The sequence below is a fragment of the Ambystoma mexicanum genome, chromosome 9 (genome assembly GCF_040938575.1).
Source record: "Ambystoma mexicanum isolate Mex_15411 chromosome 9, UKY_AmexF1_1, whole genome shotgun sequence".
In the NCBI taxonomy this organism is placed as follows: Eukaryota; Metazoa; Chordata; class Amphibia; order Caudata; family Ambystomatidae; genus Ambystoma; species Ambystoma mexicanum.
Window position 1 is genome coordinate 241,663,428 of NC_090931.1, and position 20,930 is coordinate 241,684,357.

Here is a 20,930-nt window from a genome sequence, read left to right on the forward strand (position 1 = left end):
TGAGTCCCAGAGTCCCTTACCATTGACTAAGCTGGTTAGGACAGATGCTGGTTGTAGTACAAAACATCTGCAGGGCCAACAAGGTTTGCAGACCTCTGTGAGAATGAACTCATACAGCTTTAGAGCGTATGGGGCCCCGAGCCTTTGCACAGGCCTTTTCATATTTACCTTGACCATATACAAGAGATGCACGAATCTTTTTTTAAACACGTTTTATTGATTTTTGCTTCTACAAAGAGTAACTGTTCCATGATACAATCTTGTACATTATCAACAGCAATCAAGTATTAACCCTCTATAAACCAGTTTACCCCAACTGTCCCTCTCGTCCCGCCCCAGGTCCCTCCCCCCAAGTCGCCTCTAGTACCAGCCCGTAGCTTCTCTAAACATCATTCTGCTAAGCCCAAGATGCCTTCCCCATCCCTAATGTACAATGCCCTTATGTGCGACTGTGGCTACCGGAGCATACAGGAAACACGTCACACAGCACAATGCTTTCCGGATGCTAAAGCAACGCACATGAAAACAATAGGAAGTGGTCATTCTGTACATCTTTATCGAGCAAGCAAATATGAATGTTGACACCGCAACCGCTCTGAGTCTCACAAATATACACTGTGTAAAATGAACAAAATATGCGGGACTTGTTTGAGACCTTTTAATGAGGACAAAACAAGCCCCGTTTCAAGAAGAGGAACCCACTGGCAGTGAACGGGTTAAATCAGCTCTTGCTTGCCCCACCCTTTAACATAAAATGCATACTTTTTGCACCCGTGCCTGAAATCCCCACGGGCGTTGTGTTTTATTCCATCATATTGTTGGGCGAAACGTTCTTATTATGATTAGACAAGATACGCTGCGCCCCTAGTCTGGAAAATACTTAAGAAAGGGAGGCGCGGGAAGGGTCCCGTCTGCGGAGTAAATGGGGCAGTGCTTGTAGTCGCAGGGCCAGTCTGACCAGGCATAGCGAACGCCTGCAATGGCCTGCGCGCAGCAACCTTTATATGACACAGTAACCGTTTGCGGGGAGAAGGAGAGGCTCTTTACAGGGGTCCACTGGACATCGTTCCTGCCTCCCATTGGTCCACTGGAACACCCAACCTGGAAATAAAACATGCTTATAATTAGCCATACTGATAAAAAAAAAACACAATGCTAAAAGGTGATATTATTCTGTTATTCCCATCCCTAGACACCATGCACTGTTAAACACTTAATTTGTCATTAGTTCTTTGAAAAACCTTCCAATACTTGAGGAAGTGGGTCCCACCCAGGTAATGAGAAACAATAAGCAAGGAGATTTAACACCACAAAGGCTGTCATCAGTAACACTCAATCAGCAAATTAAAGGTTACCTCCTGTGACAAAGTTCACCGCTTGACTCTCCAAGTAAAGGGTGCGGTGGCCATGGGAGCTGGCAACCTCCGAACGCTAGGCGATGTTGGACCGGGTGTGGTGTGGAGAGTATTCCCTAGTCCACCCCGCCATTCCCCTAGCAACTGGCAGGGGCAAGTCACATTGGTCCACATGTGACCCCTAACCCCTTGAGGGAAACCCCCAATACAGGCAAGAGCACCAATGCACATGAAACCCTTCAGTACTCAAGAGTGTCCTGTAAAATGGCGACAGGACACCTACCACCCATGAGACATTAGCATGACACTTTATGTTTATGTTTATTGAATTTATATAGCGCTTTAAGCCAAATCGCTTTTCAATATAACAGACACAAAAGTGAGAGAAGCATATTTACAAACATGAACAGGTCATTAGAACAATAAGTAGAACTATTTACAAGGGGGGGAGAGTAGAGGAGGGGGTAGGTAAAGGGAGTTACGGCGTAGGATTTGAGGTAGGGGGAGGGGAAGGGAAGGGGGAGTGATCTGGTGTCCTCATTGCCCTTAAGTAGTATTTGTTACCAATTTAAGGTCAGAGGGGAAGGAGTGGATAGCAGGGACGCTACAATGGAAAGATGTGTTACCCCAGAGCAATAAGGAATACTGCCATAAGACCTGGTCACCACAGATAGTCCTAACTGAAAAGTCACAGGGATGATGGAAAAACTGCAGATTTACAAAGCCGATAAAACCTCAAGATTCGATGCCCATCTGATGGCATGCAATTTAGAAACCACATAATGCGCGCTGGAGGTTCGCTCGCTGCATGGATACATCCCGCTCACCGTGGGATACTCATTTAATACGGTTTAAATTACAACAGAGTGCCACCATTGCAGAGCTCAATTGAGGTGGTCCTGTACCTGGTCCTTTCCTCTTCTCTCTTTACACCTACCTCATTGCCCCTGTTATCTCCTCCTTTGATATCTCCCATCACGATGATACTCAACTCTTTCTCTCTTTCTCCTCCTTCACACCTGACCTCCATCTTAAACTCTCCTCCTGTCTCACAGCCATCAAGAACTGGATGTCCTCCCGCTTCCTCTCTCTTAATACTGATAAAACTGAAGTCCTTTTCTTCCCTTCTAACACACTTCCTCCTCCCTCTCCTCCCCCTGTCATCCACTTTCCTCCCTCCAACCTCCCTATCTCCTCCCATGCTCGTAATCTAGGCGTTCTATTTGACTCCTCTCTCACCTTTTCACAACACATTTCACTTACCTCCCGCTCCTGCCGATACCACCTCTACAACATTCGCAAAATCCGTCCCTCCCTCACATTCCATGCGACCAAACTCCTTATCTCCTCTCTCATCTTTTCCCGACTCTTCTACTGCTCCTCCTTAATCTTTGGACTTCCTGCATCTCAGATTGCCCCCCTTAAATCCATTTACCATTCCGCTGTTCATACCCTTTGTCTCCTTACCTCCCGTGACTCCATCTCCTCCTCGCTCTCTCACCTTCGCTGGCTACCTTTCCACTTACAGCTAAAATTTTGTTTTCTCTGCCTTGTTTTCAAATCCCTACATGGTCTTGCTCCTCCTTATCTCTCTTCCCTTCTCACCTTTTACTCCCCCTCTCGCTCACTTCGTTCTGCTGACCATTTCCTCCTCACTGTACCTCCTTCCCCCTGTGCTTCCTCCCGGTTCCGCTGCTTCCAACTCCTTGCTCCTCTTCACTGGAACTCATTCCCCCTCTCAATCCGCTCTTACACGACCCTCCCCTCATTTCGCACTTCCCTTAAATCCCTTCTCCTCCATTCTCCACCTTGAAGGACTCCCCTGTCCTCTCTTCCTCCCCCCTTCTTTCTCTCTTCTAACTCCTCTCTCCCCCCTCCTAGTTCACTCTCTCTCCCTTCCATTTTTCACTTGTTCTATCCTTCTCTTGACCCCCCTCACCAATCGTACTCCCACTCCACTTCCCCTCCCCCTCAGTTAATTGCTCTTTGCACTGTTTTGTTGTCGAATGATTCATGATGTAATTTTTGCTCCCAATGTTTGTTGTTGTTCTCTTTATTAGTTGTTCCATTGTACAGTGCCTTGGTGTAAGGCGCTCTATAAATAAACAAATCAATCAATCAATCAATCAACAAGCAGTCCCGCTCCAGGCAGACCCCAAGTGGGGGGACAAGATGGTGTCCGGCTTAATGAAGCCTTGGGCTGCTTCTGCCGCAAATTTTGAAATGGAGCGATGGGAGCAACGGCAAACTCCTGAACGTACACAGATAAAGCAAACAGAAGAAAGACATGAATAGGTCCCAGACCAGATAACGATTAGGCAGGGGCAGGCCTGGTGAATGGGCCACGCCCCCTACATAACCTGTGAGCTGAGAGAGTGGCGTGGGTGTTTTGAGAAGAAGACACAGAAAAAGAGGAAGCAGCACAATAGGAGCGTGAAGCCTGGAGAGAGGTGGCTGGAAAGAGCAAAAGTTGAAGTAATGTAGAAAACAAGGAAGAGGTGATATTAGCAAATGGTGAGGAGAAAGAGGAGATTAAACAGGCGGTTTGGAAAGATACTAGGAGGAGCGAAGAGGAACATCTGATGTGGGCATTTTGAGGAAATATCAGGAATACAAATGAGAGGTCCACTGAGAAGGGGTCTGGAGGAGACAACAGGGGGAATGGGGTGGAGAAAGACTTCGTAAAAGAGACCAAAGGTAAAACAGGTGGAGAGAAGGGGCAGAGAAGCAAAGGTGAAACAGAGACGAGGTTGGAGGAGTGAAAGATGGAAAAGGCATTTACAACCCTGAAAAGATAGGGTTAAGGAATGTTGGAGCTAGAAGCACGTGAGCGGTCTCCACAGGAGTCGAGGATAAGAAGTAAAGGACCCAAGTCTGCCGAAAGAACAGCCAAGGCACCTCCACCCCCACCCCAAGAGTGTCAGGGACCGAACAATCAGAACATATTCGCCTGGGAAGGGAACCCAGGCACTAAGTAGCGGAGAAGAAACAAACGTTGCTAAACCAAATTATTGTGATGGCTAAATCGGTAGGCTACTGGGATGGTCACGCTTGCTGACAACTTCTAACTGGGAGAATGTGAAGCTTTCTGGAACTGTCCAACTGGAAGCTTCATGAGAATGTCACGCCTACTGGGAATATCAAACTGGGTCCTCACTAGAAATGTAAAATGGATGGGAAATACCAAGCTAAAACCTAAGTGGGGATGCTAAACTGCAATTTTAATGGCGATTTCACAGTTACTGGCAGCTGGTGCTTGCTGGCAGAGTCAAGTTTACTGGTCATATATAACTGGGAACTCACTGGCGGCGTCAAGTTTACGGGGAGTTCACAGTGATGGCAAATTTACTGGGAATGTCAAACTGGGAGTTTAATGGGAATGTCAAACCAAACGTTAATGAGGAATGTGAAACTGGGAGCACACTGGGAATATCAAGTTTACACCTAGCGATTGTGCTGAAGCCAGCGACTGTTTTGTCCCCAAAGATAGTCATGTTCTAAACCCAAGGAAAGAGAGTCCTGTTGCAGAGTTCTGTTTTCTTAATTGGCCCAGATCAGGTTGAGAAGGGAAAGGGGGGAGAAAGGGACAAAGTGTAGATCATTATTGTTTAGAAAGAAGGCATTCAGAAAAGTTTGGGTTTCGAGTTTGCACCTAGGATACGGATACACGGTCGGACCTTGGCACTAGGGACGGACCAAACGTTCCTGGAAAAATGGGTGCAAAATGTGCAGCAAACTTGATCCAGCTCAACAAACCTTACTGTTGTCACTCACTTTTGATTCTGTCTGGCCTGGATTGCATCTGATTCATCTTCATGACAACCTTTTACTTTCTTCCTCGTCACAGTCCTCATTGCTTGGAGGGTGGCAGAGGCTCCCTCCTAGACAGGCGCATTGGTGGCCTTTAAGAGATCATCCTTTAATTAAAGCTTACACCACTTGCATGAGGCCTGCATTACTTCTCCCCCCTCATCCCTCCCGTCTCGGATTCTTTTTTTTTTTTTTTTAAGGAAGGTTTCTCATTGTCAAACTACAACTATTGTTCATTGTTCTTCTATGTGACTGGTGAAGCATGTTATCCCACTAGTAGGACTAACTTATAAGGCGTTTTAAGAGACTTGTAGCCTTTATGTAAATGATACCACCCTCTATACAGTGCTTCATGCTGGATTATAACGTTATCGAAGCCCTGTAATAACAGGGGTTACTTATTACGCCTACATTAATGGCACTCAATTCATCAACCAGCGAAAGCTGAAGGGAGGAGTCGGTCTAGCTGGGATTCCTATCTGTCTGCAGGCTGAGAACAAGTGTCTGGAGCAAAGGATGACCCCCATCCGTACCTTGCAGGCATGAACCTCGCTTCAGGAAGCAGTGCAACACTTTGCAGAGGATCAGGAAGCATTCGGTCCCTTTGCAGTGTCTCAGGCAGCAGTGCGACCCTTTGCAGAGGATCAGGAAGCATCGGGTCCCTTTGCAGTGGATCAGGAAGCAGTGCGACACTTTGCAGAGGATCAGGAAGCATTGGGTCCCTTTGCAGTGGATCAGGAAGCAGTGGGACACTTTGCAGTGGCTCAGGAAGCAGTGCGACACTTTGCAGAGGATCAGGAAGCATCGGGTCCCTTTGCAGTGGATCAGGAAGCAGTGCGACACTTTGCAGAGGATCAGGAAGCATTGGGTCCCTTTGCAGTGGATCAGGAAGCAGTGCGACACTTTGCAGTGGCTCAGGAAGCATCGGGTCCCTTTGCAGTGGATCAGGAAGCAGTGGGCCACTTTGCAGTGGCTCAGGAAGCAGTGTGACACTTTGCAGTGGGTCACTTTGCAATGGATCAGGAAGCAGCACGACACTTTGCAGTGGATCAGGAAGCAGTGGTACGTTTAGAAGAGGATGGCGTTTTAGTAGAGCTGGACTACAACGTTGCATAGATTTCAAATTAGAAACAGGGGAGAAGGCACCAGCCCCCGATTTTCTGCCCCCGAGTTTCTTTTTTTTTTTCCGGCGGGCGTCCTGCTGGGGTCTCCCCTGCAACCCCGCTCACTATACTAGTGCAATACTATACTTACCTGCAATGCTACCACCAAAGGTTCCTTTGGTGTTCGAACCTTTGGTGGTAGCATTTTTCGGTCGCATTGTACGGTCAGACCTTTTTTTTCAGTCCGATCGTACAATACTGAATGGTCATGTGCAACTGTGGGCCACTTTTGCATTGGAGCAGTGGCGGCTGGGGAGTTTTAAAGGTGGTGGGGCGGTAAGTTCCAGCACGCGAGCCCACACCACCCAAAGGGGCTTCTCCCCCGTGAAATCTTTTGAAAAATGGCCTCCAAAATGTGCTATTTACTGTCCAAAACCCACCAAAATATGACACAAAAAGCATTAGGTTTTACATACTAATGGTGGTAAATTATTCTTACGTGTGCAAGTGTATTTTACAGCAGCTTGTATTGAGAGTAGCTGGTACTATGATGTATGCATAAAGAAATTAATCATTGAAATTCGAGACCCACTGTCCTGTGCTCGAAGGACACATTTTTAGACACACGAGTCTGGCGGCAACACAACAACAGTGCATTAAAGTGTCATTTGCTGCGTCGCTACCTGAGCTCACACACTAGTTAAAGCAGCACTTCTGTAAGTAAGAAAAAGTCCAGACTTACGTCTGGAAACACTTGTGTACATGCGTGCTATAAATGACTTATATCATATCACCCGCAATCCCAAAGCGAACGTTCCTGTTGCGCAATCACAGAAATATGCACAATTCAGTAATCAGAAAGGGATTCCAAAAAGTGGGCCATGTGCTGTGTCTGTGTGTGTGTACTATATTGCACACTGCTTGGTAGGGTGAGGTCTTGTGGGCGCTTGCATTTGTGAGTGCACGTTTTCTGGGCCAGGGCACTCACTCGTCCTGAGCCAGAGGCCTAGCAGCACCCCTGAGACACATGGGTAAACATGGGTAAAATGACATGTTATGCACAAACAGTATCTAAAATCTACTAAAAGTGAATGGAGAGAGGTCATGTCACGTGACTATGGCGCAGTGGCGGCTGGTGAGTTTGAAATCTGGTGGGGCGTACATTTCCCAGGGTGAATTTTGCCTTTGCTTAGCGGCCACGAAAAACTGCTTTATGGAAAATAAATGACTCCTTGCTTTCCGACGTTGCTTATAGCACTGCTATTTCCGGGCGCATTGCGTCATACTTTCAGGAAACTCTCACGGGTGTGGTGCCAATTGCAACCGGTTGGGGTTGCTCTTGAGCCCACATTAGGGGGAAAGCTTATTAGTTTGGCCTCCGCTAGGAAGAAGTTGTTGCTGGTCCAAAGGGATGACACAGAAAAACAAGTGTTAGAATTAGACTTGCTGTATAAACGAGGGGTTGCTAGGAGGGCCTATAGACAATTACAAGCGCCCCGGTCTGAACTGAAGGCGTTATGGGCATCCAATGTCTCCCACAAAACTGCTTCAAACTAGACAATTTTAATTTAAGACCTCCAACAAAGCCTCACGCATCCTTGTGTACAAAGTGAAGGCCGAGAAGGCTAAAAATGCCATTGCTCAGTTGCGTGGCGACAATGGTCAACTACATGAAGATGAAGCTTCTCCAATGCGTGTTTTAGTGGGATTCTACACATCCTTCTTTAGTGCGGATAACTGGGACACAGGGTTACCCGTGTTATCTGCTCCCTCCCCAACAATAAAGCCCCGGGGCCCGATGGCTATTCGGCCTTGTTTAATAAGAAATTCATTGATCTTCTACCCCTCGCCCCATTTGGTTTCCTTATTTAATCGTTTTTCTGACACTGGGGCGTTTTCGCCTTCTATGGGTGAATCCTTGCTCTCACTTTTTGGCAAGCCGGATAAGGCTCCCACCCTTAGTACATCCTACAGGCCCATTCCGGTTCTAATGTACGATTCCCACATTTATTCAAAAGATTCTCGCAGCCCGGTTAGCAGGCATTCTCCCGAGCATTGTGCACATAGACCAAACAGGTTTTACCCCGGAACGCCTGGCAATTCATTACGCCTGCAGCGTTTTGAATCTGGTTACATATGCAAAGATATATGACCGGGAACTGGCGGTCTTATCTATAGATGCTGAAAAAGCATTTGATTGCATGTACTGGACGTGCTTCTTTGCAGTGCTCGGCAGTTTTGGGTTTGGCGCCACTTTTATTTGGCCAATACAGGCTCATTTTGTCCACTGGACCACTCGTATAAAATGTAATGGTGCTTTGGCCGAACCATTGGCCTTAACTAGAGGGACCCGCCAGGGGTGCCACCATTATCCCCTATCCTATTTGCACTGTCCATGGAGCCTTTGGCATGTACGGGTCGATGGGCGGATAATATTTGTGGAATCGATATTGCTGGTTGCCAGCATAATGTTGCACTTAATGCCGATCTTTTATTTTGTATGCATTGCTCACGGGAAACCCTCCCCCATATAGCTTTTTTTACTAGATTCATTTTATTGGGTCTCTGGCTTTAAGATGAATTATACTAAATCCATAATTCTTATTGTTTCTGAGGAGCTGAGACAGTACGGGAGCTTCCCGGGAGCCATTTAACTTTCAGTGGACCGAGATCTCCTTAAAATAGTTGGGAGTTTGGATGACACCCACTCATTCTAAGTTGTACGGGAAAAAAATCCTCAACCTCTTTTCTTCGGCCAAGACTGACTAACTCCGTGGACATTATCTGATATTTCTGGGCTGGGGCTGACGGCAACAAAGGATAAAGGTGGCCTGGTGGTTCCAGATATGGAAAGTTCTCGTCATGCAGCACACCTTCCCCCCCTATTTAATAGTAAGGATGCGGACCGAAACCCCAAACACTGGATAACTATTCAGCAGTCAACAATTCAAATTCCCTTACATGAATGGTGCTGGTGGTCACCAGGGGTGAGGAAATGGGACTCGCCTCTTCTACCAACGACCCAGGTTTTGATGGAATATTGGGATAAAGGGGAACGTAAGTACTCAGGGACTGTGTTCCCTTCTCCCTTACCCGTGTATGGAATACACTCAATTTCCACCAGGCTGTCAACAAGGTAGGTGTGTGAGATGGAGGGATGTTTGGAACGGTGGGTTCAATTTTAAGTGTAAACAGATCTTCATGGTAAGGGAGATCAACAGATATAACTACATACAACTGCACAATTGGATTACCTGTGCGAAGGTGTCCCAGCATGTTAAGAAGATCTTTTTGTCAGAGATCCCCCCCTCTCGTAAAATGCATTTCTTGTGTTGAGTGCTTAAGGCTTGTCGTTTTAAGCCCCCACAAGCCTATATGTCAAAATGGGAGGAGGATTTTCAGATTCCCATAGAGAATCTTACGGGGTACAATGTGTGGACTAGAGCCGCTAAGTCCTCCAGAATGGTGCTGTTAAAGGAGAGAAGTTATAAGTTGCTATTTCAATGGTACCTTACGCCTGTAAGGCTTCATAAAATGGACCCCTCAATTTCTGACTGATGCTGGAGGTGCACACTTTCATATATGTTGGACCTGTGCGCTGATCCAGTCCTATTGTTAGGAAGATTTAGCCCAGATTAAGCTAATTACTGGCATAGAACTTCCATGAGAACCTTTAGTGTTTAGTGTTATTGCTGGGGAATCTTGAGGGATGATATAAATTGCAATCTAAATCTGGCAAATTACTTACACATTTCCTGGTTGACGCCAGGGTTGTACTGGCGCGTAACTGGAAGTCCCCTACTGCACTTGACATTAGGTAATGATGGGTTAAGCTATCGTTTGTGGTGACTGTGTGCAAGATCGAGGCCTCACTTAAGGGTGAAATGTCCGAATGTCTTGCCGAATGGGAACCGTTTATTTAATTTGAGGCCCAGAATGATAATCCCGCACTGCATTTTAAACCACACGATATGTCTTTCACATTGTTATACCTCTTGATGTTTGCACTCTCCCACTGAGTACTGTTAGTTAGTTAATCCCCAGTGTTGTACAGATTTATGCTATATAGATTTTTACTTTTTTGCTTATATTTTTTCCCTTTTATTTCCTTTCATTTTGAATTTGCTTTATTCATTTTTTTGTGTCCCGTGATGTAACAGGTTTGATTCTCTTGCTTATGCTTATAGTATGTCAGACAGTACAACCATTCATTTGTTTCATGATTCTATATGTTTGGTTGGTATGTTGACTGGATATTGTTTTGTCTCCTTTCTTCACTAAAATTTGAATGACAAAAAACACCCAATAAAAACATTCAAGAAAAAAAATATCTGCCATCTTTAACACTGGTTCACTGCACAGAATATTCTTGAGTTTGTCCAAACATTTTTGGCCTTCATCTCTCCATTTTCCCTATTGAGGGTTCTACATTCTTAGGTTTATCAGTGAGGCAAGATGTGTGAGAAGGATAACTGGGAATGAATCATCTATAATACCCCACTAGTCCCCAAAAGGGTCTCAGACCTTTTATGGTTCTGGGCACTGGAGTTTCCTGGACAGCTTTCACCTTTTCACTTTGGGGCTGAACACGCCCATTACTCACAAATAATCCAAGATACTTGACTGGTGACTGTTCCAAGTGACATTATCTTGGATTCGCTGTGAGCCCGGCTCCCCTCAAGGCTATGGTAACTAAGTATAGGTGGTGTAGGTGTTCCTCCCATGTTTTACTATGGATGATTAGATCATAGAAATAAGCCCCGCAGAAAGACAAATAAGGGTGAAGGACTTGGCACCATTAACCTTTGAAAGGTGCAGTACAAAAGGTAATTGTCCAATAGGGATGGAGAAAGCCGTTTTCTCCTTGTCCTCTGGATTAAAGGGTAGTTGCCACTATGCCTTTGTCAGATCAATCTTGGAGAGGAAAACGGCGGCTCCCAATCAATTCGATCGTCTATTCTTGGCATAGGATAACTGTTGAATTGCTGGGTTCGAAATGCCTGGGCACTGAGTGCTAAATAGCTCCTGGTTTGAGTGATTTGGCTCCTGGTAAGGCTTCCCACTAAGGCCAGGAGCTTTAAAAGTCGCCTGCTTGAAAAACCGATTCTGTAGTAATTGCCTACTACCACCATTAGATAGAAGCAGAGCATAACAGGAGCTGCAATTTGTTAGGAAACTGGAAGTGCATTGACAGATACATTTGTTTCCATCTTTGCAGTGGCTCAACCAAATGAAAACAGACCTGTTTAAACTTCAAAAGATGCATTACGTTTCCTCAGTTTCACAGGGACTTCTAAGTTATCCATTGAAGTTTGAATGGTATTAGCTTAATTCAGTGAGCGCTGACATGTAAAACAAGCATTGGCAATAACAGTTTGGGGTTTGTGTAGGCATGGCAAAGACACTTGCAGGCACTGCCGTAGTGGTATTAACTGGCCATTGATGACAACTGGTACAAAAAGGTACGAGAACCTGCGCATCTAGTAGCATGCCCAGCAAATGCCTAATACTTGCCAATGTTTATTTTTAACAGGACTTCAGAGAAGAACACACATAGTGCTTATAAATCGAGTGGTTGATAGCAAACCCTTGTTAAGACACTTCCTACACAAGTAGTGGGTTTAGAGCTTGAATTAAGTCATTAACTATCAGAAGACTTCTTTGAAACAAAACAGGCAGGCACTCGATTGCAAAGTCTGATGCTAAGCCTTGATTAAAGTGAGCTCAAACAGTTCCCATGAGGAAGTGTTTTATGTAGGGAGAGGCAGGAACTGGGTGGGAATGGCCACAGGAATTAGCATGATCACGGGCAGTCAATGGGTGAGCAAATAAACAAACATCACCTACAAGCTGTGAATCCCTCCTCATTTGCCATTTCTCCCTATCTGTACGCTAATGCAATAGTTTCAGCATATAGGGGGTCACACGCGACACCTAATAGCCCAAGTTAAAAATGTGTTGTGTGCTGCAGCATTCTTATGGGTCTACTGTAAAGGGAGACAGTGCCATTTTATTTAGAAGCTACTGCATCTGAGAGCCATCATGATGGACCTGCATGCAAAGTTTTGCAGCTATTTTAGTGGGCACTCGGCAAAAGTGCCTCTCAGCATGTGCTGGAAATCCTTTTCCTCCACACTGTTTAAAGCAGTATTTGTTTAATTGGACCCTGCCATTGGTAACTACAGCAGAACATACAAAGGTTGTAGGAGGTTCTCATTTCCTCTTACAATTCTCTCCTCTTCTTATGTGTTAATAGATAGTGCCATTACCCTGGGTTGGACCATTTGCATTTCAAAGCCCCCATTCGCTTCTCAATCAGTGCTTGCTCTTAAATAAAACAAATAACCAAGTATTGATAGAGTACATTTTTTTTAAAGCCTTTGAGCTTTGCTTGTTGTGCAAACGGTTTGTCTGCACAATCAGCTTTAGTGGACTATACAATGTTTAACTGCAACACTTACTTTGCATGTAGATTATTATTGTGCAGCATACAAACAAAAGTGCTACTGCAAAGTGGGTTCATCCCATGAGGCCAGGTACACATATGTCAATTTCCAAAGATATTGGTGCAAACTTCATGCATATGTTTGAATTCTAGCAGGGCTGTCCCTGCCTTCCATTCTTCAGCAGTCAAAAGAAGTGTCATTTAGTTTGATAATAACAACATCTGTTATTCGCAATGCAGTGATGCTACTGGCACTTAATGTGATTCAGTGAAGTTTACATTTTTGAGCAAGCAACGCCCTAGACTTAGCAATGCTGTCAGAAATTGGCATGAGAGCCAATGAAATGGCTGATTGTGTGCTTCTCCTTTTGACCATGCAATGGGAAATCCATATTCCCATGGACACAAGCCTTAATCAATAGCTGGTCCCACTCACAAAGCTCCCCAAACCTTACTATCCCCAATCAGTCCTGCTGTCCACTTCTCCCATACTGACACATCAGATATCACCAATGTACTTTTCTTATGCAAAAGGGAAAACAAATACAGTCAGTTACTTTTCAAACCCTATCCTGGATCTTCATCCAACAAGAGAAACTGCAGCAGTAGAGCACAAGAACACGCGTTTAGCAGAGAAGGGGCAGCAAGAAAGAGAAAACTACCCGGGCACTGAAGAGTTAGCAACAGAGATTCATGTATCGACAGAGATGCAGTCACACTGGTGGATATCACGGCAGACAGATTAGGTAAAGATCAAGTGTGAGGTAGCAGCTTAGCGGGATACTGTCCCAAGACACAGGAACTAAAAGTCAATTCATTGTAAAGCAATATGGCAAGAGACAGAGAAATGAGGTACCGTCAGGAGGAAAGTGTATGTTGTATACATTTGTGGGTGCATGCCACACTATGTAAATAAGTTCCACAATTTTCTTAGCACTCCAGAGTGACTATTCCAACAAGAGTGTATCGCTCAATGTTAAAATATAACATAGGTTCGATCTGTGTTTCTAATGTGCTTTTACTGATAGTTTATTTTTTATCTCATCCATTAACATACACTATGGCAAGAAGGCCTTCATTGCATTTCACTTAAGTAGCTCGTGGGTCAGGTGGGTAACTCCTGGTCAGAGGAAAAGCCATGAAACCCAGGAGCTACGTTCAGCTCCTGCTCCAGGAATGTCAATTTCGTCCCCAGAATTGGGATACCGCGTTCACCTTTCTGAAATCAATGCAGAACCTCCACGACTAAACTGGCTTGCCAACAAGCACTGTAAGAGAGGACCAAGGACTCTGAGATGGTTCAATATCATCAGATCAAAGCATAGTCTCACCCTCCTCTATGACTATTCCTTTACTTGCTTCAAGGATCTGATAGGGTTTTAAATGGACTTCCCTGAGGGTGTACGGATGTAATGAAAGACCCCTTTTACCTGGCTCAGATCTGAAGCCATCAAGAAACTGCTCTAACAATTCCAATAGGTCTTGATTCTGGGGTAGGCAGGAAGCAACCAATGTATTTTTCTCTCATTTTTCTGTCAATAGACTGCTTAATATCATGGTAGTGTTCTCAACAGAATCTTCTCCCCACCTCTTAAGGAGATTTATGTAATATGTAATAGATATGGGTCCTAATTCATCTTTTGGTTGGGAGATTCGATAATTATATGGCCCCGTTTGTTCAATCACCTTATAAGGCCCATGCCATTTGGCCATTGTATTCTCAGATTTTGGGAGGAGAACAAGAACTTTTTGTCCCACAGAAAAAAACCTGAGGAAAGCTTTCTTGTTATGAGAGGTGTTTTGGTTTACTTGAGTCTTAACCATGTGATTTTGAATTATCGCTCTCACATGATCTCTTAAATGGTGGGCTGTTTGGAAAAGGGGCAATACGCTTCCTCCTGTTCTTCCCTAGTCTCCCATAACATGTCAAGGACATACAGGGGCTCTCTACCATATCATAGATAAAAAGGGAAACATCTTGTTGAGAATTGCAGGTTTCCCAGATGGAAGAAAGGGCCCAATAGATCAAGACGTCTCCGTTTTTGCTGTTAGATACAACCAATGTTTTATAACATGTTTCAGGGTCTTGTTAAACGGTTCTACGAATCCTTCAGTTTGTGGGTGATAATCAGAGGTCCTGAGGGTTTTTATATGTAGGATTTCCTTTACCTATGCCATTAACCGACTCATGAAGATAGTCCCTTGATCTGTTAGGATCCATTTCATTAAACCAACTTGTGAAAAAACCAGGACCAGATGTTTGTAAATTAGCTGGGTCATATTATTGTGCAACAGACATTATATGAAGGAAAGCTTCCGCCAGTAAGGGGCAATTCCTTTGGGAAAATGCCAAGTCTGGAATAATCTCAGTTTGCTCCCCCAGGGCCTTTGGTGGTACAGCCTCAGATGTTAATGGAGGATCTTCATCTGCCTCTCCAAAACCTTTGCTATCCCTCTCAGTTTTGTCGGATTGCTTGATTTATTCTGCTTTGGGAAACCAGTCCCTCTCCAGGATCCCCTGGGCTATTTTATCTCCTGCCTTAACTTGATATGCCCGTTTCCCACTGTTCTGAATCAGGATCTTTATATCACCTCTATAGTTAGCGTCTATGACGCCTGCTAAGACGTCTAGGCCATAACGCCAGGCTATAAGTACCTTGGGGGTGTGGCGTATCAAGACCAGATCAGTGGGTATTAACACTGTCTCCTGGATGTATTAACTCTCCCCTGCTACTACATAAGTCAAATCCAATAGAATTGTATGTAGCTACTGATGGATCAGAGGCTCTGTTGCAGAGTTTTTCAAACCGGAGCGTTCCCCAGTTTGTGTCAACTGCGCCCGATCCAACTGCAAAAACCATATGTGAGGAGCCAGGAATGAGACGCGGACAGGCTCTGGCCATAAACATTTATTAAAAATGAAAGTGGGTTGGAAAATGCCTCACTGCCCCTACTCTAAGAGGTATTTGCCTACCTAAACAAAACTAATGATCTGTCCAATGTCAATACGTCCAAAAGAAAAATGTCCTCTGTCCAAAATACTATTCTGGCCCTCACATACTAAAATTAACTAATGTGAAAAGGGAAATGTCTTTGGCCTTGTAAAGTGTACAAACGTTCAAAAGGAAAAGGCGTAGCTCCAACTCAAGATAAGTTCCAAATGAATAAGGTTCACAAATCCAGAGTATGGTTCCCTTCCCCTGGATTTCTCTTTGCTGTTGTCTAAACATTAAGGATCAGAGTGTCCTTGGGTTATCTTGCTCAATGAAACATCTAGTAGACAAAACAACTTGGCTGTCGGTTTTAATTTGCAGTAGGATACCTGGTATACTTTCCTGTCAGGTTTCTTCTCCTCCTTTAATGTGATTTTTACCACCATTTTTAGTTATTTCTGATGTGACCTTCTCAGGACCTCCTCATGGGATTTGTTTTACACATTGTCCAACTTAACTTTGCCTGATTCACTCTCTGGCCAGGGATTTTCTAAGGCATCACATTTAATCCACACTTGTAACTTGACTCTGCCTGGTATACCCTCCTGCCACGGCTTACTTATATGTTTCTCTGCACACATTTGCACAATTGACAATTTCTCAGCTTCGGTCTGTTAGTTCTCTGAATTATTGAGTCTCTCGTTCCTTCCCATATACTTCAGTTAATGTTATTTGCTTCCGGTAAGGTTGCTGAAAGGCCCTGGTGTCCCAGCTTCCCCAGGGTAAACTCACTAGCTCTCTATGGCATGCAGTGGCTCTTCTGCAGCAACCCTGATGCAGCTCTCCAGCGTCCCTCACGGTTCTCGCTTGTCTGCTCTGGGTCTCTCCAGCATTGAGTGGTGAGGAGGCTGCCCGTAGGGCCCTGCATAGGCCAGGAAGTCTTCTCTTCCCTTCCCTTCCCTTCCTTTCATGGCGCCCCCACAGCAGACCTGTCTTTGCAGTCTGCGCTCTTCCTCCGTCTTTTGGCTCCACGCACCTCTCAGCAGCACTATGCTCCCTCAGCCACCACAGAGAGGAAGCGTTTCTCCCTGCCAGAGACTCCGGTGAGCCGATTCCCTGGTTCAAATGTCCATGCATCAAGTATGTTTTTACAACCACTAGAGTGCGGCTTGTGCTTCTGGTCTTCAGTGATCCTCATTACTCGGCTCAGCTTTGTCATCACAATATTTTGGCATTCAGGGACAGGGAAGTCTGCTCTTAATGACTTTTATGCAGAGTAAGCGAAAGTATTCTCAGTGGTCTTCATGGGTGGGTGAGGGGAGTCATGAAAACATGCCATTAAGGCATGTGGAATGGAGGGGCTATCCCTTACAGGAAAAGGTGGATACCTTGTCTCGTCCGATGATGCTATTTCACTCCAGTGAGGAGTGTCTCCCCCTTGTGATCCTCCCTCCTTTACCCACCCCGAGGGTCAGGATCAAGTAGTGGCTGCCGTTCCCTGGCCACATGGGGAGAGGCCACTGCTGGGAAAGGACTGATGACACCATCGGATTCATCACAGAGACCAAGGTTTCTCAGATAAATATACAAGTTCTTTCCGGGTGACTTTTTTCTGGGTAGCAAATCAAACCCAATTAAACAATTAAATGCAGGCTTACTATACACATTAGTTTAAAGATATACATATACAAACTGTTTTGTTCACATCTTGAAAACAGTGTTAATAACGTGGATTTCAAACAAATGTTTTAAACTACAAATACCAATGAAAGAACCTTTAAAACATTAAACAATTTGCATGGCATCCTCTGCAAGTCGGACAGGCCCTCTCAGAGGGATATCACAAGGCCCTCAAGGCCAGGCAGGACCATTACAAACATATCCAAGGACAGGTTTTCCAGGCCTTTTGGAAGGCGCAAACAAATACAAACTTAATCCTTCAGAAGCCTGCTCTTTCACTGAGAGATAACCTGGTGCTTATCCAGGAAACTCAAATATACATACAAGGGAATAACGACTGTAGGCAAACCATGATCAGCCCAAGGAAGTATCTTCCCCACACTAAGGAGGACAATTATGGGCGACAGGAACTTCACTCTCCACATAACACCCACAGTAAAAGGAGGGGGACACACATCTCTCTCCCGTGCAACAACCAGACACACACAGAGGACTCCTCCTTCCCACAGCAAAGGCAGACTTGCAGAAAGTGAAATTCATATTTTGATTTCCAGCTATCCCTCAGCAGAAAGTCCCCAGAAGCCGACACATCCACTGAAATCAATGGGAGAAACACGCATGACCCAAAATACGGCACAGGTTTTCAAAATCCCAGGCCCACAAAATAGGGTGACCAGACTTCCCGGTTTTGCCGGGACTGTCGTGGAACCTGGAGCTCTGTCCCCCTTTGTCAAGATTATGTTTCCATTTGGAAACTGCAGTGGTCCCGGTTTTTGATAGTAGGTGTTCATAGCTGGCAGGCAGGAATGCACAATCTCGCCCAGACGAAATGCTGTATTTTGCAACTTAAGATAGTGTTAGTTTGTGATAAATTAATTATAATATGCGTTTATTTGAACAGTAACACCTGGTGTAGTTCCTTGACAGCCACTTTCAAGAGTTAGTCCTACATTTATGTTAGTTGCACTGTCCCAGTTTTTTATTTTTTAAATCTGCTCACCCTAACACAAAATGACTTAAGGATTACTGGTTTTCGTTTTTATACAAAAATGCAGACAGAAATCAATAGGTTGGGAGTGTTTATTTGCAGAAACTGAAAAACATTGGATAAGTAGGTCTCTTGTTTAACCCCCATGCTTTAATGTATTGCTTTGCAGGCCAATGGAAGTGCAAACTGATAGCATGCAGAGTGTAAATACATGAAATGATTTGCCTTCCAAGCCATATATATATGCCTCAGGATATCAGTCATCACAGGATCATCAGTTTAATTTTAAAGTGCATTTACCAATTTTGATGGTGAAAAGTGATTCTGTCTTGATATGCACGCTCAGTGTGTGGACCACAGTGTGTGTTTTTGTAGCAAATATTCGTGTGTGCGCTCAAGGAGAACAACTCGGCTTCATGAGTGACCCAGTTTGCAAGATGTGCAAACCTGACATGGTACCTCGTAAGTGGTGAACTATAAGAAAGTAGCAAATGCAAATGGCTCTGGTTTGAAGGCGGCCTGCACTAAGCGTGTGCCATGTTTTTTTAAGCAAATAGTACCCTAGATGCATAAACGGTGAAAAATGAACTTGATTGATTTGCAGGCGCCACTCTTTGTATGTGCCTAATTACTTCCATTCATGGCGCTAATGTCAATTGGAATTATGGGGGAGTGTTGAGGCAAGGGGCGGGAGGGGCTGCAGGGGAGGGTTGGGGACCAGGGAAAGCAGTGTCAGATATCACTAAGACTTCAGGTGAAACAGAAGGAAGGGGCCCAAAAGAGAAAGTGTAATGGCAAAGTCCATGTCATTAAAGTTATATTCACATAACGTTCCGGGGCTGAACACCCCAGGGAAGTGGAAGAAACTGGAAGCACAACTAAAAAGGGGGGCGTTGGATGTCATTCTGCTACAGGAGACTCATATTAAAAGGGGAGACAGCCCCAGGTTACGTATACACCAGTTCGCACAAATATAGAATCAAGGTAATCCACACACAGGCTGACCCAAATGACAGATATTTGTTCCTCCAAATTCTCTTTGAGAACAGCGAATTAACCATTGGAACGTTATATGCCCCCAATTCGGGCCAGGAGGCGTTTATATGTAAGGTTTTGGGAAAGTAGAAAGATTTGCTGGGGTGGAAGATACTCCTGACCAGGGACATGCTAATGACAACGGGGGAGCCGGAGAAGTCTATCCTGGCATTAGTAGCTTCAACTTCAATTTAGCTTGGGACCCTGATAAAGATATGAGCGGCCCGGCATCTACCCGGGGTCAGGGCCGTCCAGCACCCTAAAAGAGAAGTTCATAGATCTGGCGTTGAAGGACCTATGGAGAGAAATAAAATGGGGTGAGGTAGGGTACACATGCTTTTCCCATGTCCAATGTACATTCTCCAATATAGATTACGCCTGGGGAACCCCAGGGATTCTGGGGGCCATGACAGAGATATGGATCGATCTGATCTCTCTGTCTGACCATGATCCTTTAGGTGTCCGATTAAGGGGGATGAAGTTGCGCAACCCATTGTGGTCATTGAAAATGTGGAGGGAGGTAATGTACGATACCGTAGCATGTGAAACATTGAGGGACAAAATTAGAAATAATTTTGAAGTAAATAATATACAATGGGCTCCTCTGGATATCATCTGGGATGCTTTTAAAGCAGTGCTCAGAGAGGAAATAATATCTCTCAATGGACAGAGGTCTTAAGAGAAGGATTAGCTAGAAAGGGATCTGGAGGCTAATCTGAGATAAACTCAAAGAGAATTATCAGGGAGGTAGACAAAAGGGAATTATCACAGGTTAAAGGATTGTACGAGACAATTAGAACTTCTCCGGGCAAGTAGAGCAGAGAAATCACTAGTGAATCTAAAACAGCGCTATTACAAGAAGGCAAACATGGCAGCCTGAATGTTAGCGAGGCTCTTGAAGTAACAAAGTAGTAAGCAAAATATAGATGGTGTAAAGCTATAGGACGGCACATTCCCTACCGGATAAAGGGACTTTATAAACTCCTTCTCAACATTTTATATACAGCTTTATTCCTCAGAGTGACCTGATGAAGAATCTATATAGGATTACCTGGATAAGGTACAGATGTCCAAGGTGACCCGGGATGACAGGTAATCCCCAGAAAAGGAAATAACTGAAGAAGAGGCAGAAAAGGTGATTAAACTTCTCCCCAATAATAAAGCGACGGGCCCAGACGGGTACCCGGCAGTTTTTTACAAACTGCTGCCTAAATATCTCGTATCTTTTCTAATCAGACTATACAATTTGTTCCGGCAAGAGGAGAGAATTACTCGCTCAATGTCGGAGGTAAAGGTAGTCCTCTTTGGAAAACCGAATAAAGACCTAACACTCTGCAGTTCTTATCACATTATTAAACATAGATGCTAAAATATATACTGGGATATTGGCTGACAGACTAAAATATGTACCTCCATATATGATAGGACAAGATAAGTCAGGTTTCATAGCAGGGAGACAGACAACACAAGGAGGGTCATGCACCTGATAGAGAAGTGTGAAATCAAACAGATTCCAGCCATATTGATCTCCCTAGATGCCGAAAAGGCTTTTGACAGGGTAGAGTGGCCATATCTGTTGCA

The 20,930-nt window shown here is 44.7% G+C and overlaps 1 protein-coding gene across 2 annotated transcripts in view; it reads right to left on the minus strand.

Annotated features, from left to right (window-relative positions):
- Window positions 1–204: 204 nt before the first annotated feature.
- Window positions 205–20,930, minus strand: part of SIAE (sialic acid acetylesterase) — a 468,035-nt gene continuing 447,309 nt past the window's right edge. The window contains exon 10 of one of the 2 annotated variants that reach the window (XM_069614537.1): window positions 205–1,101. In XM_069614537.1, coding sequence (XP_069470638.1) covers window positions 865–1,101 — 237 coding nt within the window. In that variant the 3' untranslated portion in view covers window positions 205–864. The remainder of the gene's footprint in view (window positions 1,102–20,930) is intronic. The other variant, XM_069614538.1, reaches the window with a different exon arrangement.